This window comes from Cyphomyrmex costatus, unplaced genomic scaffold (assembly GCF_001594065.2).
Source record: "Cyphomyrmex costatus isolate MS0001 unplaced genomic scaffold, Ccosl1.0 scaffold770, whole genome shotgun sequence".
NCBI classification, from domain to species: domain Eukaryota; kingdom Metazoa; phylum Arthropoda; class Insecta; order Hymenoptera; family Formicidae; genus Cyphomyrmex; species Cyphomyrmex costatus.
This window is the reverse complement of record NW_017280345.1, coordinates 116403-135766: the sequence shown is the minus strand read 5'-3', so window position 1 is coordinate 135766 and position 19364 is coordinate 116403. Positions and strand designations below refer to the sequence as shown.

The window sequence follows — 19364 nt, the reverse complement described above, 5'->3', positions numbered from 1 at the left end:
TCACACGTACACGAGCTTTGTTTGTGTGAGTGCTAACTGTTGTGCTAGGCCGCCGACCGATGGTCCTATCATCGAGGGCTGCAAGCGGGCCGGAATTCCCATCACTGCACTTGACCCCCTTTTCGCGTCGGATCACCGGAGCTAGGATCGGAGCGGAGTTCGTAATGGAGCGGCGGTTAGGATAGAAGAGAGCTCCCGGAGCAATAATTACGCGTTATATATTAATTATTGCTCCCGTTCGTTTTATTACGGACTTTTCCGTTATCGTTCGGCGGTCGGCAATCCCTGCGGAGGGGATTGTCGATCGGCGATGTTCGGTCGCGTTCGGTCGGAGCGGCGGATAGCGCGAGGCGCAGATCGTTCGGCGATCTTCGGTCGCGTTCGGTCGGAGCGGCGATAGCTACTGTCGACGGCGGTAAATCTAATATCGCGAGATGTGTAACGTTCCTGGCAGCTGGTATCGTCGGAACGATGCATTGCGGAGTGCATCGTTACACATGTAATAGTAGGAAAAAAGAAAGGCGGAACGATAACGACATGGTCGGCATCGGCTCGGTCGGCTGGGTGCATAACTAGAAATTAACACAGGTATATACTGTGTATACTGCCAAGTAAAGAGAAATAATTTCGTAGTTCGGAGTTTGGTAGGAAAAAAAAACGATTTTCGCATTAATTAAAGACTGCTTTTGTCATGGAGACTGCAGATATGATGTTGATGGCCATGATAACATTATTAAATCGATTAAATCTAATAATTACCATGCGCTTTATTGGCCACTTGGAAGAACTTTTCAGGTTAATTACCTCATAGTTACTTCACCGCGTACCGCATACCGCGTACCACGGCTTGCCGCCGCGGTTCCTGGTTATTTTACCGCGTACTGCGTTCCGCGCTGCATGTAAAATCACCCTAATACGGATTAGCTCTCTCGATCTATGCCAACGCCATCTGTATATATAATTCCGCTTCCGACTTCTCTTTTATTTGTGGCATTGCCATTTTAAAATAGCAATTAGCAAACGGCTGCAAATTACCACGTGCGTATATCCGCGTATTCGCATCGACATTCATTTTTGTGAGGCCACTCGAGTAAACCGGGTACTGGCCAGCATAGTAGGAGTGCGAACTGTGCTGTGTTTTGCTCATCGAGCATCGACGCAATCGCGCGTTAAACAATTAAACATATCGTCAAAGCATCGTTGCTTCGTCGCGGACGACGAAGTGAGTGCAAGAGAGGAAGAGAAAGAGAGAGTGAGAGACGAGGGAAGGAGAGACGGTAAGAGACGATGTTTTAATTAAAACTTAATTAAAAACACGGTAATTATACAGAATAGCTGTGACAGATTTCCTAACCTCCATAATCGTCAACTTTAACGCTAAATATCTCGGTTCGTAGGGCAGAGAGACACTTTTTTCTGCCAGATTCTTTCGTTTCATGCAAAAACGCATCGAATAAGCCTAATTTCATCGATTTTTGAGCTGAGGCAGTTATTCTGTATAATTACCAAAAGAATACTTTAAAATAATTTATAATATCTTAAGGTATGTTTTATAAAATTTCTTGCAGTATTAACTCGTATACACTACCGTACGTGTCTCTAGATAGAACGGAACTTAAAAAAGGAATATCCTGAAAAAACGAATGAGCGAATGAGAAAGGAAAGGACGAGGGAAGGAGAAAGACGGACAATTAACTGGAGCTAAAAAAAAAAAAGAATAAAAATAAGATATTTTGAGAATAAAAATAATAAAATTCTTATTATTTTGACTTTTTGAATAAAGATTATTCAAAATATATTTTTCATCTTTTTAATTTACTAAATTATCTTGTATATTACTGCAAATCTAGATGCTCACACGTCCATTTAACGGCCATTACGGATATCCATCTGACATCCATCGGACATGTCGGGACGTTTTTAGTATGTCCACCAATGTCACAAACGGATGTCCTATGGACGTCCAATGAATGTCCGAAGGACGTCAAACGGATATCCTCAATATCCGTAAAGGATGTATTATGGATATCCATCGGATATCCGTGTGCTGTCTGGGCTATAACGTCATAAATAGGGGATGAAGAAGTGTCACGGACGGACAAGTGTCCTTACGGCGCGCAAAAGGATTTAAACAAAAAAAAATGTTTCGAAACATAAACAATAGATGGTTAAAGGCCCGTCTACATAAGTCGCAACACGCAGAACGCAGTTCGCAAGACTAGAAACTAACCTAACATATTTTAGTTATAATAGGTTGTAGGACGCAGGACGCAGAAAGTTAGGTAAATTTCAACTTTTGTGTCCTGCGTTCTGCGTCCTTCATATTTCGGTCTGCAACCTATCACAATCTGAAATACGTTTCACTCGCGACCTGTGATCTGCGTTCTGCGCATGAAGTAAGAATACTTCATGGTTCTGCGCAAAGACATAGAGAATAGACTGCGCGATCCCGTATCTATGTAGTATCAAAATGTGTCAACGAAAATGAGAGAGAGGGTCCGTGCAAGACGGCCATCTCTATCTTTTTCCATTCCATGGTGTAATGGGAGAGAGAATGAGAGGGAGATGGCCGTCTTCCACGGTCCCTCTCTCTCATTTTTATTGACCATTTTGACACACGAATCGCGCAGTCCATTCTCTATGTCTTTGGTTCTGCGTCTTATGTAGAATGGCCTTAAGTGTCGTGGACGAAGAAATGTAGACGGTAAACGTCTTACGAACAAGTGACGACGATGAAATGTCGAATGATGAAATGATACAAGGTGAAGTGTCCATATTGTATATAAATAAATTCTGATTTGCCTCCAAGTAAAATAATTTTAATTTAAAATAAAAATCTGGATTTAATCTGTAGTTATGACATAAATCAATTACTAACATAAAATCGGTAAAATATCGTATATATAAATTCAATTTGATGACAATTGTCAGTGTCAATTGGTGTTATAAATTAGAATTTTACTAGCATTTATTTATACATTTTGTCAGTAATAATTACTAGTTGTAGACTGTAGCGATTAATGTTAACCGGTAACGTGTAAATATAGGCAGTGTAGGTTACGCACTACGTAATACGTAGTACGTCAGCAGTTCAGTCGCGCTGTTATGTCATTCAAAAATTAATATTATGCGTATATATTAATTTTAAAGGATTTTCAAGAAATCGTACAACTAATATATCGTGTAAATATTATATCGCATCGGGCCATATTGTTGCTATTATACCTTCATGTCAAAGCACCATCATGAGACTTTAGTTTTCAGTATGTGTCATTTTACCGAAGTGTAAACAATATTATATTTTTAAGCATTGAATATGTCGAGTTTTGTGCCAACAAAACGCAATTTGCAGGAAGTTTTGCTTTTTTAATTCCATTTGAAGAAAAGTGCTGCTGAAAGTCAGCGGATGCTGTTGGAAGCTTATGATTTTACTCCATTGATTTTAACATGTGAGTACTGGTTTCGACGTTATAAAAAAGGTAATTTTGACACGGAAGACAAGGAACGTCCAGGTCAGTCGAAAAAATTTGAAGATAAGGAAGTGGAAGCTTTACTCGATGAAGACCCGAGTCAAACGCAAGAACTTGCAAAATCATTAAATGTTGATCGATCAACGATTTTCAGACGTTTGAAGGCCATTGGAATGATTCAAAAGCAAGAAAATTGGGTGCCGTATGAGATGAAGCCGACGATCGTCAAAAGGCGCAAAATAACCTGTGAATTGTTGCTTCAAAGACACAAAAGAAAAATTTTTGCATCGTATCGTGACGGGTGATGAAAAATGAATACGCTATGATAATCCAAAATGCAAAAAATCATGGTACAGACCAGGCGAACGGCGAACCATCAACATCGATGGCAAAGCCGAATATTCATGGCGCCAAGCTCATGCTCTGTATTTGGTGGAATCAGTTGAGTATAGTTGTTTTGAAATTCGCTGGATTTACTTCCGCATGAGGGTAAAGAATGAGACAACTTGTGTTAGGCCACAGTATATACAGTAGCGCAACTCTCCCGATTTTATGTCACACAAAATGGAGTGCGCATGCGCGAAATAAACAAGATGCCCAGTCGCGCCACCTAAATTTCTTTCTCACTTCTTCTTATCCGTTCTCTGTCACTCTCTGTCAGGACCATTTAAATGGTTCCGTTTAAAGATCCTGTGATTAGGTGTGTGCTAGTGTGTGCTTAGAAAGCTCAAATTTGAAGGAAATTAGTATAATTGCCGTCTGTTTGAGTTGTGTTAGTTTGAGAAACTCCGAATCTAGTTTGTGACCGAAAAGTTTGTGGAAATAAAATAGTAAAAAAGTGGAAAAAATTAAGTGAAACGAGGAACGATTACTAAGAGAATAGTTAATCTATACAACCATTGCATAAAAATTATTATCTTATTTAATTTAAAAAAAGTTATTATTAAATATTGTTTATAAATGTAATAATTACAGTAATTATTTTCTTAAACGTATAACATTAAATTTTACTTTTTGTTGTTTATATTAATATCTTAAACCTGCGATATATGATGTTTGTTTTGCTGCCGGATTGCTTACGTTTCAGTTAGAAAATCTACGTTCCGTATGACGCAATTCTAATAATTTACAAAAACGCAAGCAATCTAACAGGAAAAAACGCATTGTATATATGTCGCAGACTTTAATTAAAATATTTTTACAGTATAATATTTATATTATACAATATTTACATAAGCTTATATTTTCTTATCTTTTTATTTTACAATGCATTACAATTATGGTTTATTTTTTTAAAGTTTTTATTACATTTAGATTAATTCGATGTAGTACATACAAATCAGCTAGAGTAGCTAGAGATGGAAAGATGGAGAGTAAAGAGCAAGTGAGAAAGAAGTTTAGGTGGCGCGACTGGGCATCTTGCTTATTTCGCGCATGCGCACTCCATTTTGTGTGACACTAACATCAAAGGTGCCGACAGAGAGTTCCGCTACTGTATGTATGTACTGTGGTTAGGCGATGCGAGTTGCAGCCTTTTGGCTTCTCTCTATTTTTATTACGTACATATATATCGCCTGTGGCGCCTTCACATCGAAACGACGGAATTAAAACAAATGATTCGCGGTAAGGCGCGAAATTGCAACAATCAAACGCTATAAATTAAAGAAATTATGAGGCTATTAAAAACTGAACAATAGTTATTATGAGCTGTTCCAACGAAACCATCACTGAAGAACGCTACTAACAACAATTGACGAAATTGAGCCGAGCATTGAAGCAAAACGACTAGATTACGCGAAAAGACACGACAAAGTGATTTTCCAGCACAACAACGCTCGGCCACATGTTACAAAACCGGTCAAGGAAACGACAGAAACGCTTAATTAGAATGTCGACACCCGATATGTATGTCCCAATATGGACTTCAGATATTGCTCCTTTCAATTACTGCCTATTTCGATCGATGACTCATGGCATGTCTGAGCAACGCTTCCATTCTTAGAAAATACTAAAAAATAAATCGATATATGGATAGCCTCCAAAAGATGTGTCGTTCTTTCGACGTGGAATCCACTTATTACCAGAAAGATAGGAACCAGACAGCACAGGATGTCCTATGGACATCCGTTTCATGTCCATTTCTGGTCGGGATGTCCATGGACCTTTATAAGCTGCCCATAGGATATACATTTATGGATGCTCTACGGATATCCCTAAATGCACAAATTTGTATATCCATATTAGTCCAGTCAAATGAGCTTTTGAAGAGGAAAAAATTGCTCGCGGGCTGTAGCTTCGTGGAGGGGCGTGTTTTGGGGTTGTAATTACCCAAAAATTTTTACATCCCCGCGTCATGGTCGTAGCGAAAATGGGGGTGCAAAAAAGGTCAAAGAAAACGGTTTTTCGCCAATAACTCAAAAAGTTGAATTTTTAGGGTAAAATGTATAGACGTGAAAGTTGTAGAGAATTAAATTTTACATAAGAAACGTCTTGACACAATTTTTTACGACCATTTACAGTCGATGTACATTTTTTTTTAATAATAGCTATTTTATGACAAATGAAAAATACGCATGCGCGTCGCGCATTTTTCACCGATAGTTCAAAAATGGCGACTCGAATAAAAAAATAGTTCAAATAAAAGTTGTAGACAATTTCATTACGAACAATTTCCTTTTTTTCTGTTTTCTGTACGATCAATATTGACAGAGATATGCATTTTTTAAAACATGTATTATCGCTTCTCGAGGATAGTTGTTACTGGTAAAATCGCTTATAAGTCAAAATGTATGGGTTTAACGCAAATATTACATCTTATGAAAGTTAAAGATAATTAAATATCGAAAATTTTCATGTATGCACAAAGTCATTTTGGATATGTGCGTAGTGTGATAATACTAATAAACATGAAAAAATTGTCTTTTTTGTGGATTTTGTCAAAAAAAGTCACTTTCGGTTAGCTGTGGGCCAAAATGTATCTATACATCTATTCAAGAGAATTAAATTATCTTTAAAATCGTTTTTTATTCGCCTCCGTACGATTATTTGGTAACGAGTTACAGCTGATTGAAATATCTGTTTCAAATACAAATTCAAACAAAGTTAATAAGTTATTGCAAAAATATGTGCGTAATAATTTTTTAAAAATTGGATATCACCTATTTTCAATAATTCATATGCATATGGAAGTAACGTAATCACATAAGTTGATCGAAAGGTATGATAAGTTATTAAAAAACACCCTCGAAAAGTGGTGTTTTTTGAAGAAATGATACACAATTGCTGTTTTTACTTCTTTTTTTGCATATACCTTTTTTTAAATTGATTTTACGAAGAAAATGCATTAGATCAAAATTAAAGCTGACAAAATTTCCTACAAAAATGATCCATTCATATTCGACTTGATATAAGTACTGTTATGCAATGAATTAATCAAAATGCTTGTTATTTTGAATTTGGAGCAAAGTGAAACTTTGAATCGTTTTCAATGTTGAAAATAATGTACTTAAAAATTTTTGAGAATTTTTTCAAGTATTTCATCTCATTCTATACACATTTAGGTGTCGTTTACCACCATACCCATATTTTTCGGACGAATAGCATAAGAGAAAGTTCCCCCCCGGCGGCGAGCGTCGCTGGTCGTGCAGATGGCCAGTTCGCAGTAACGGCTGTAGAAGCTGGTATTCGTTGAATTCAGTGTCGAAAACGTAAACCTAATCTTCTATTTGCAATTTTTAACACAGTTATTATTAATTTTTCAAATTTCGTCCGCTATATTTTATCCGCCATCTTTAATTTATTACAATATTTAAGAACGTCTTCACGATCAGCGACCACAAAATCCGTAAGTACAATATTTATTTCATTAATTAATTAATTAATACATAATTGTGTACTATTTTGTGCGATAGTACTTTCTACTAATATTGACTGCAAAACAGTAAATATTTAAAAAATGCATATCTCTGTCAATATTGATCGTACAGAAAACAGAAAAAAAGGAAATTGTTCGTAATGAAATTGTCTACAACTTTTATTTGAACTATTTTTTTATTCGAGTCGCCATTTTTGAACTATCGGTGAAAAATGCGCGACGCGCATGCGTATTTTTTATTTGTCATAAAATAGCTATTATTAAAAAAAAATGTACATCGACTGTAAATGGTCGTAAAAAATTGTGTCAAGACGTTTCTTATGTAAAATTTAATTCTCTACAACTTTCACGTCTATACATTTTACCCTAAAAATTCAACTTTTTGAGTTATTGGCGAAAAACCGTTTTCTTTGACCTTTTTTGCACCCCCATTTTTGCTACGACCATGATGCGGGGGTGTAAAAACTTTTGGGCAATTACAACCCCAAAACACGCCCCTCCACGAAGCTACAGCCCGCGAGCAATTTTTTTCTCTTTTTGCAAAAATATCGGCTCATTTAACTGGACTATATGTTGTTCGCAATGCGGATTTCGGCGCATATAGCTCCCTCGATCTATGCCAATGCCATCTGAATATGTCATTCCACTTCCGATTTCTCTTTTGTTTCTTGCCATTTTGAAATAGCCGTGAATCTTGTTGCATCATCCGTCGTATTGGATGGACACGTTTTTGTCGGGTACGTGCTTGTTTCCGCGTTATATTTTTGAAAAGTGTGCGCCGACTTCGACTGTGCCGTGCGATTACTCAAAATTCGCTTAATGGTCTCGCCATTTTGGATGTCCCGTTCGTTCATCCTGACACGCGTATTAGCGGCGTGACGACGTCGTGGACGCAAGCAGTTAGGTTAGCCGGTGTTCGGGCGGTTCTCGCCATTTTCGCGGGTTATGCATTTTTTTAATTGAAGACGTAAGGTTTGTTCGCGTCGCACGCTCTAACATGCTCCAATATGCTCCTAACGTGTTCGTTGAAGTGAGCAAGAGCTATAGCAGGAGCATATTGGAGCATGTTGGAGCGTGCGACGCGAACAAACCTTACGTCTTCAATTAAAAAATGCATAACCCGCGAAAATGACGAGAACCGCACGAACACCGGCTAACCTAACTGCTTGCGTCCACGACGCAATAACCAAGACTGAAATAACCGTGCAAACGGTACGTGTGCGTGTACTGAAGTGCGAACCGTGCCGTTGTGCTCGTCATGAGCATCGTCGCAATCATCAAAAGCAAGAACCCACGTAACACACCAGCGCGTGTAAAGCGCTTTCGAAGCGCTGTTCAGATTGCACCTCCCAAAAGTGCTGTTAATTATGCACTTTTATTACATGCGGCTAATTTCAAGTCTTGATTAAGAAATGAACATGCGCGTAAAAAGCGCTTTAAAAGCGCTCGCTCTTCCTTTACTGCACATGAAAAGTGCAGTAAATGTGCTATAAAACTGTATTTATTTTGCGCTGATTATATGCGCTTATAATGCACTTTTCATAGTGGATTTTGAAAGCGCTTTTAAAGCGCTAAAAAGCTGCTGAAGTAATGTGACTGCATACGCGTCTTTTTAGCGCTTTTTAATCGCTAGTGTGCTACGTGGGAAGCATCACTCGCAATCGTCAAGCATCGTCGTAATCATCGCGGACGACGAAGTGAGTGATGCTTCTTGCTTTTATTTAATAAATTAAAAAGATGAAAAATATATTTTGAATAATCTTTATTCAATATATAATACAATATATAATATTTATTAAAAAAATATTATGAGTATATTATATATTGAATAAAGATTAAAGATTAAATTATTCAAAATATATTTTTCATCTTTTTCATTTATTAAATTATTCTGTATATTATTGCAAATCTGGATGCTCCTTTATACGTCCATTAAAAACGGTTATCGGATATCTATCGGACATGTCAGGGACGTTTTTAGTATGTCCACCAACGTCACAAACGGATGTCCTATGGACGTCCACTGAATGTCCGAAAGACTTCAAACGGATGTCCCACGGATATCCTCAATATCCATAAAGGATGTATTATGGATATCCATCGGATATCCGTGTGCTGTCTGGGATATGTCCGCATGATGGTTGACTTAAAGTTGACTTACAGTCGTCTTCAAAGTGGGACATTGTATGACTTGGAGACGTCTCTAAGTTGTCTAAAGTCAACATACGGACGTCTATTTTCAGACGTCTAGCAGCATAAGTCGACTCAGAGTCGACTTAGAGACGATTTTGTGCTATTAGGGATGACAACGAGGCACAAGCGCCAATTACAGGGCAGGACTGCCAACGGTGATAAGAAACATCACGTGAGTGTATCCAAATATTATTTTATCCTTATTCAACATTCAGTGAACAACAGGAATGAAATGATATTCCCCCTACACTTCGAAGATCGATCTCTTATTAAATGAATCGATCTACATTAAAATCGGATACTGGCGATTAAAAAATCGATCTTTTTTTGCAAAATATCGATCTTTTAGAGGATTGGATCGAGATTGCACATTCCTATCTCATATCGAACCAAATCGAACTTGTGATCAACCCGACCCAGAATCGGGTCGAGTCAATTAATCGAAAACGCAGTAATATCGCACATTATTAAAAATTAATGAATATTAATATTTACAGTTAATTACCAACCAAACAAAGTTGAACACATTTCAGTTGTAAAAATTGAAGAAGAAGATAATAATATGTGCGAATTACGAACTGAAATTGTTTTTCAACCTGATAAAGGTAACACGCGCACATGATACTCATAACGCAACACTATACGTTTCAAAGATTTCTCTTATTAATAATTTTTTGTAAATATTATTATTATTATTTTTATAAACAATATTGTGATTATTATATTTTTTTAGACCAGAGCTGTAACTATAATGTATTATCTTGGTCAGGGGAACATGATTTGATCAATTTTAATTTAAAAAAGGTAAGAGAGAGAGACAGAGAACTTTACGTTAGTTTAAATTTATCTCAATTTTATCAATAAAATTACTAAAAAACCCATATTTATAATCGTATTTCTGCTGAGAAATTCAATTAAAACTAATTTTGGGTCGTGGAACAGTTCAATAGACGAATCTTGAGAGTTAATTTACTTCACATTTGTAATTGTGACTCAAGTGAGACATGTGCAGTGTTGCGCTTATTGTTAGATGGTTTTAAAATCATCTAGATGAAGATGAGATGGAAATCCGTAAATCCATCTTAGATGAGATGAAGATGGTTTTAATTTGCAAAAATCTAGATGAAAGATGAGATGGTTAAAGCGATCCATCTAGATTGTTTTTCAGATGGTTTTGTTTTAAAATAATTATAAACATAAAATGTTGCGCTAATCGGAAAAAGGATATATAAACGCTCACATTTTTATTTATTAGTCCTTGTTTTTCAAAAACAAAAGTTTCTCAAAATTCCCATCCGACAAACGGTTACGACGAGGTACATGTATTTGTTGTCCGATACTAAACAGCCGCTCTACTGGCGCAGATGATGATAAAGAAGTATTATATTAAAAAAAATTTTTTTTTACATTAGGGAAATTTACGAGGAAACATAAATCCTTTGATTTTGATTCTAAATAGAAAAGTGCTTCTATGCTGCTGCTGATAATTGGTTGCGTACTAATAAGATCATTTTTTTTCATAAAATCGTAAGAAAAAGAAAAATGTCAGCTGAAAATTGTAAGAAACAAACCTATTTATGTCAAATTAAAATCATCTAAAATTTTTTTTAGATAGGATGGTATATTTTTCTCTCTATAAGATAAAGATGAAGATGGTTTATATTTGCACAATCTAGATGTAAGATGAGATGTTCCAATTTTCCATCTAGATGACCATCTAAGATGGTTTCATCTAGATGTCGGCAAACGCTGGACATGTGTTATATTAACGTGTCAGTAACTTGATTTCGGAAAAGTTACTTTCAAACAGGTGAAAAACATGCTTTAATCGATATCTTGTATTTCAAAACAAGTTTTATATGTGTAATTATTCCACGTCTCAAATGAATACATGCAGTTTTATTTAATTTCTAATGAAGACATAACTATTGAATCGTTCGTGTTTCAAGATATGTATAAGATTCCATTCTGAGTATCTCGCCTAATACGCTCTTGAGATGAGATTTGAGAAACGACTATAAATATGGGCCTAATATTCTCTTCAGTTATCAATTGTTACATTCACATATATTTCTTCAGTCTTCAGATTTTCGCTTTTCTCTTAGACGCTTACGATACGATCAAAATATTACCATATTGATTCGATCGAGTAATGATGATTTTTCTAAAGTTAGTAATGCAACAATGTTTACTTTTATCACACCATCGTGTCTACAAGTTCATCATAATTTAAGTATCTGTGGTAAGTTAATAAAATAATGTAAAAAAAATTAACTTATTTTGAATTTTATCAATTACATATTGAGTTTTTTTTAAAAGAAAAAACTGGTTTAAGTGTATATTTTTTTTATATATGGCTTTCTCGATTTTTGCAGCACCTGAAAAGGTGCAAGGTTTGCAAATAAAATACATTCGAAAGCGAAGTGAAATGTCATATGACATTGTAGTTACTTGGAATAAACCTTTTCTACAACCAGATAATTACACATTACAATTTAACTCACTTCAATTTGGGCCACGTTTACTAATTGTATCTGGGGTCAGTGTGTTATCATAAAGTAACGATTGCTTTAATTAAAATTTCTCGTAAAAAAGCACAAGTTTTTACTTTTTCTACAGAATGCAGTTAAAGCTCTTTTCTTAAACATCGATGTAAAACTGCAGTATGAGATCAATATTGTGGCAGAATCAATGGGCGGTGTAAGTTTACCATCGACTATATCCGGGAGTATCGACGAAGCATCAGGTAGGCAAGTAAAGATGATAATCATTTCAATCATCATCCATGAATAAAATTGGTACTCAAATAAGACATATGCAACATAATAGTTGCAGAGCTATCTTATCGCGAGATTATTGTAGCGTTATCAACGTTAGTGATTGTTATGGGAGTATTTGGAATAATTTGTATACGATATCGTAACAAGAAGAATAAGCGAACTAATATGGAATATATGTATTTTGAGGTAAGCTCATCAATAAACCAGTACTATATATTTATATGATGACCAATTGTAAGATAGTTATTGACTTTTGTCGTATAATCAATTTTCAATCGTAAATAGTATTATTCAAGCCTCATTTATATATAATAGCTAGACATTTTCTTATTGATCGCACAATATCCAGCCCTACGTTTCTACTAACAAGTTAATAATTTTATGCTAGAAGATTTATACAATTTTGTTACTGTGAATAATAATTCTCTTAGCGGATATTATCGTGAGAGAGAGAGAGAGAGAAATTTGTTTTATTATTTAAGTAATTTTCCAATTATCTCAAATCCAAAACGATTATATAAAATGGATTTTACTAATTTTTTGTTTATAGAGTTCTATGGATTCCCTAAAGAAGCTTTTAAATCGGGATTATGTAGTAGAAAATAGCAATACTCTTTTGCCTCATGATAAATTTCAACTTGCTCCACAACGGCTAAAACTTAAAGGCATATTAGGAAGTGGAGCATACGGTATTGTTAGACTTGCCTCGTTGCAAGATGACCTCGGCTCTATCGTAGACGTAGCTGTTAAAATGATGAAAGGTATGTTAATAAAATATAACTCCAAATAAAAATCTATTAATTTATATTAAATATATTACATACTCAAAAGAAATCTACATTCTTACGTGAGTATATATGTATGTATATAAATAATTGTATTGGAGAAACATTAAAATATATAGATGAACAATTTTATTCCATTCTATATATGTAGATAATCCAACGATAGACGATATAAAAAATTTTTATCGAGAGATTTCAATGATGAAGTCTGCTGGTCAACATCCAAATATAGTATCTTTAATTGGATATTGTACTTTGTATAATAAACCTTTATTAGTAGTGGAATATTGTAGCAAAGGTGACTTACAAACATATTTAAGAACGGTAAGCTACATCAAAGAGTTTTATATTTTATGTATACATATATGTACATATACATATGTATATTAGATTGTTAAGTAAAAAAAAAATTTTTTTTTAATTGGCTTTTCAGCTTAAAAGCTTCCATTTTATGGAAACAATATGCTTCCGTTTTGTGTGTTCCAAAAGAACATCCTTAAATTTTTATTAAAAAAATATTAAGATTTAGAGATCGCTATATATAAGTGAACAATTGTTAAATCAAAGTTTCGATTTTCCTTAATACATGTTTGATTTGATCCAAAAATGGCTTAATTCGGATTTTAAATGTGGTAGGTTTCTCTCTCTTTCTCTCTCTCTCTCTCCTCTCCCCTCCCTCTCCCCCTCCCTCCCTCTCTCCCTCCCTCTCCCCCTTCCTCTCTCCTCCCTCCCTCTCTCTCTCTAAACACGGTGCAATAATTTCATTTAGCTCTACGATATACGCCTTAAGAAATATTACTCGATTAATGTGAAAAAATGACCAAATTTCGAGTTCAAAATCGATTTTAGGTTCCATTCAAATGGGTCGTTACTTCCTTTAAATTAAATATACAATAGTAAAATAAATTACCGTTGAGAGCCAACACAGGATGAAAGTGTGTAATGAAATTTATTTAGTTACATAAAATTGCATACGTTTCGACCTTAGTCCCAGGTCCTTTTCAATGCATAAATTACACTATAATATTGAAAAAATTCTTCGTTAAAATAAAGAGTGTCAAAAACGCGTGCAATAAAAAAAAAACTAATAGCTATATGGTATTGTCCAATTGTAATCAAATCACGACACGATCATTGAGATGCAAAATTCAATGATTGCCGAGAATTTGAAAAGCGTATAATTATTGCACAGATTCCATTAATTCCACAGTTTAATTGAAGTGCAAAGTGAATTTAATCGATGTTGAATCATCAAAAGTAACATGTGAAATAAAGGACCCCGCACAAAACTTATGGAAAATGGTTTTCGGTCAAATTGGCTGAAATTTTACTATGTTATAGTTTTCGCTATGCTGATAAAAAGTTATCATTGCACCAAGTTCCAAAAGTCAATATTTCCCAAGATATAAAGGGTCAAAGTAGTGAAATATGGTAATTCGTAGTAGTAAGACGTATGTTATAAGTATAAGTGATACATTGATATTTATTCACGAAATAAATAAAAATCGATTTTTACATGTATATATGTACAGGGTGTCATTAACCGATTAAATCACCTATCTAGAGCAGGTAGAGTAGATCGAATTAAGTCGAAAAGTCTTATACCATTTTGCAGTTTACGCAATATTTAACGAGATATTAGACCTTAAATATAACCGAATAAACGCGTTCGTCCGGCCTACTACTACAGAATATCCGCCATCGTTAGCTTGGCGCGCGGGGAGTGGGAGACGCCTCGCGCCGCGCACACCGCTGCAAGCCTCTAAACTCTGACGACACACGAAATGATTTTTATTTATTTCGCGAATAAATGTCAATGTATCACTTATACTTATAACATACGTCTTACTACTGCGGATGACCATATTTCACTACTTTGACCCTTTATATCTTGGGAAATATTAACTTTTGGGACTTGGTGCAATGATAACTTTTTATCAGTATGGCGAAAACCATAACATATTAAAATTTCAGCCAATTTGACCGAAAACCATTTTCCATAAGTTTTGTGCGGGGTCCTTTCACGTATTCTCGTATTCTCTCGCCGATCGACGTTTGCGACTGCGAGACGTCGAGTAGTGAGAGTCAACGATGGCCGAACGAGCTCGGTAGCGTTCAGCGGTATTCAGCGTTGCTGACGGTTAAGGCCTTTGCACGTAAAAAAGCGTTAACCGTAACCTTAATTTTAGTAGTTTCCAACACGTACAATCAAATGGAGCAATGCAAATGAAATTCCGTTACCGTAATTTTTCATTTTGGCACTGGCGGTCGCAGTTTTTGTTTCTGATGTTTGGAACAGAGATAATTCGGGTCAAACAACAAAAGGAAGGTTAAAGTTACGGTTAACGCTTTTTTCACAGGTACACATCGGTACCTGTGAATTATGTTTGATTTTTTAAAAATATTTCAGGCGCACCGCGTCCTCATTGCTGCATCGCAAAACGATGCAGCGGCATCCGGCTGGATATTGCTGGGAACGATGCGTATAAGGGACACATTGTTACAAACTTTTGAGCTGAGAGGTTGATTAAAAAAAAAAATTTTTTTTAACAGTCTAATGTATATACCATATACATGACGTATATGTAGGGTGTTTCTGAAAAAGCGTTCACTAATTATACATAGCGCTAATTCTGATCTAAAATTGAGTGACATTTCTTGAGCCATTTTTTGGTACAATGCTGTATGGAACAGTTATTATCAAGTAAAGAGCTAAAACGGACTTCCGTGTAAAAGACGACGGCTATTCGATTAGCTCTCTTTACTTGATAACAACTGTTGTTAACTGGTAGCATTGTACCAAAAAATGACTCAAGAAATTTCGACTCAATTTTAGATCAGGATTAGCGCTATGTAATTAGTGTCCGCTTTTTCAGAAACATTCTATATGTATATAGGGTGGCTGAGAATAACCGCCAAATATTTCATGCATGGGTAGAACAAACTATATTGAGTCGAAAAGTCCTGTACCACTTTGCGGTTGCAGTAATAGTTAACGAGATATTAATTTATAAAAATATTTAAATTCGCCCGGCCCACCGTCAAATGCAAGCGCGCGACTGGATAGGACCGCCCTGCAAAACGCGTCGCGCGCGTTCGCCGTTACTAGGAGTTGTTTATAAAAAGCGTTGTTTATAATAAGCGGTAATAGTCGTCGCTAGACATGAGTCGTGTGCCTAGCGACAGCGAACGCACTCGGTGCGCTTTGCAGGGCGGTCCTATCAAGCCGCGCGCTTACATTTGACGGTAGGCCGGGCGAATTTAAATATTTTTATAAATTAATATCTCGTTAACTATTACTGCAATCACAAAATGGTACAGGACTTTTTGACTCAGTATAGTCTGTTCTACCCATACATGAAATATTTGGAGATTATTCTCAGCCACATATGTATGTAGAGAAAAGGCTCCTATTATGAGATGCTGGCCCGTATTCAGAACGCGCTAACATGCTATAGTTTACGTCACGTATACTATATAATTTCAGAGATAAAAGCGCACTTTTATCGATAAAAGTGAATACGGGCGACTGAGTTTACTTTAAGTAAATGCTAGAAATGTGTAGGCAGAATTTAAAAAAATAATAGGTCATTTTGAACAGAATTTAATAAGCTTTAAGATAGTGTCATGTAATATTTTAATATTTAATTCAAATTTTATTTTATTTTTTAATTAAAGAAATGTAAAAGGTGAACAAATCGCAAAATCAAAAAATTGTGCTCCTAATATGAGATACCGATAATAAAGCACAAAGTACATCAGTATTAGAATTAAAAAAACTTTATTTGATGTTTATAAAATACCAACGAGTACAATTGTGCGCGTAAATTGAGCATGTGATGCATTGTACTCAGGATTTGTCTTCAGTAGTAATTGAAATGAAGTATTGCAGAAACAGATCCTCAATGTTCATTCCGGTTATTCTTTTTATTATTGTACAATAACATTTATACTTTAACATCGATTTTCACTTAGACACAGAAGTATAGATTATTTTATATTCGAAATATCCTAGGTATCTCATATTACGAGTATCACGTCTTACAGTTTTACGATCATCAAATCTAACTTCTTTAATTAAACAATTCAACATATTCCGTATTTTTCTATCAGTACGATCTTACTCTATTACTACATAAAGAATTTATTGCCAAATAATTACTTATTAAATGATAAACAAAGATTAAAGACTTACCTCAATAAAACTTGAAAAAAAAACATTTAAATTTTAAAATTTTATTTTACAATTACTGTAGGCATGATCTAACAATAAATTTTCCACTAAATAGTTTTCAATCCAAGAGCAATAATTTCATGATAGAATCAACAGATAGCATTTATTAGTTTAGCAGAAATCTCATAATAGGGATAGAGACCCTCTAACAGAGACTGGCCATCAGGTGAGTCCGCCATTTCCTAGTGAAATCCTTTACAAGTGAGAGAGAAATATAGGCCATTTCACTCTTTCACTCACACGAATATGTGCGTTCGTATGTATTCGTTTATTCAAGTTGATTTGAGTTGATTCAAGGTTGTGTTCGTGGTTTTTGCTCAGTACAAAATAATAACAATAAAAATGGGTGGTTGCACTGCACAATTCTGGAAAAATTATTTAATATCTGTCTTTAGTCAGGTTACGGCTAAACATGTTTTAAATTATCATCAATTGTTTCCTAAAATTATTAGAAAGTTTGTCATATTCAAATTAAGAACATTAAGTAAGAAAAATACTAATATTAATAGAAGATATGATAGTAAATCATTGGCAGTACACACCTTTTTTAAATAAATCTTACAAATGTTAAGTGTTTTTACTTTTGTCACTGATTTCCTAACCTTACCCAGACAGCACACGGATATCCGTGGGACATTCGTTTTACATCCTTCGGACATTCAGTGGACGTCCATAGGACATCAGTTTGCGACGTTGGTGGACATACTAAAAACGTCCCTGACATGTCCGGTGGACGTCCGATGGATATCCGATAACCGTTTTTAATGGACGTATAAAGGAGCATCCAGATTTGCAATAATATACAGAATAATATAATAAATTAAAAAGATGAAAAATATATTTTGAATAAACTTCATTCAATATATAATATATAATATTTTTTTTATAAATATTATATATTATATATTGAATAAAGATTATTCAAAATATATTTTTCATCTTTTTAATTTATTAAATAAAAGCAAGAAGCATCACTCACTTCGTCGTCCGCGACGATTGCGACGATGCTTGACGATTGCGAGTGATGCTCTTGACGATTGCGACGATGCTCACGACGAGCACAACGGCACGGTTCGCACTTCAGTACACGCACACGTACCGTTTGCACGGCTATTTCAGTTTTAAGGTTTGTTCGCATCGCACGCTCCAACCTCCAACATGCTCCAATATGCTCCTACCATAGCTCTTGCTCACTTCAACGAGCACGTTGGAGAGAGTAAGAGCTATGTTAGGAGCATATTGGAGCATGTTAGAGCATGCGACGCGAATAAACCTTATGTCTTCAATTAAAAAATGCATAACCCGCGAAAATGGCGAGAATCGCCCGAACACCGGCTAACCTAACTGCTTGCGTCCACGACGTCGTCACGCCGCTAACACGCGCGTCAGGATGAACGAACGGGACATCCAAAATGGCGAGACCGCTAGACGGATTTTGAGTAATCGCACGGCACAGTCAAAGTCGGCGCAACACTTTTCAAAAATATAACGCGGAAACAAGCACGTACCCGACAAAAACGTGTCCATCCAACACGACGGATGATGCAACAAGATTCACGGCTATTTCAAAATGGCAAGAAACAAAAGAGAAATCGGAAGCAGAATTACATATTCAGATGGCATTGGCATAGATCGAGGGAGCTATATGCGCCGAAATCCGCATTGCGAACAACATATGGATATACAAATTTGTCCATTTAGGGATATCCGTAGAGCATCCATAAATGTATATCCTATGGACAGCTTATAAAGGTCCATGGACATCCCGACCAGAAATGGACATGAAACGGATGTCCGTAGGACATCCTGTGCTGTCTGGGTTACTTTAATTTTATTTGAAAAAGATTTAATATAATTAAGAAAAAATATTAAATATAGAAATTATTTAACGTATAAACAAAAAGAACGAAGACAATATAAGAGTCAATGTTTAAAATTTAATAACAAAGTCAAAAATTAAATCATGAATGTCAAAAAACAGATATTATAACAAAGTTATTTAAAGATAAAGATGTATATAACTGACAA

General features: G+C 35.4%; 1 protein-coding gene across 1 annotated transcript in view; it reads left to right on the top strand.

Annotated features, from left to right (window-relative positions):
* Nucleotides 1–3406: 3406 nt before the first annotated feature.
* The window catches only part of LOC108781169 (tyrosine-protein kinase receptor torso), an 85438-nt gene continuing 69480 nt past the window's right edge, over nt 3407–19364 (top strand). The window contains exons 1-10 of the mRNA XM_018549085.1: nt 3407–3716; nt 3827–3916; nt 10035–10142; nt 10271–10341; nt 11617–11779; nt 11913–12076; nt 12157–12283; nt 12373–12503; nt 12868–13078; nt 13254–13426. Of these exons, the coding sequence (XP_018404587.1) occupies nt 3407–3716; nt 3827–3916; nt 10035–10142; nt 10271–10341; nt 11617–11779; nt 11913–12076; nt 12157–12283; nt 12373–12503; nt 12868–13078; nt 13254–13426 (1548 nt within the window). The remainder of the gene's footprint in view (nt 3717–3826; nt 3917–10034; nt 10143–10270; nt 10342–11616; nt 11780–11912; nt 12077–12156; nt 12284–12372; nt 12504–12867; nt 13079–13253; nt 13427–19364) is intronic.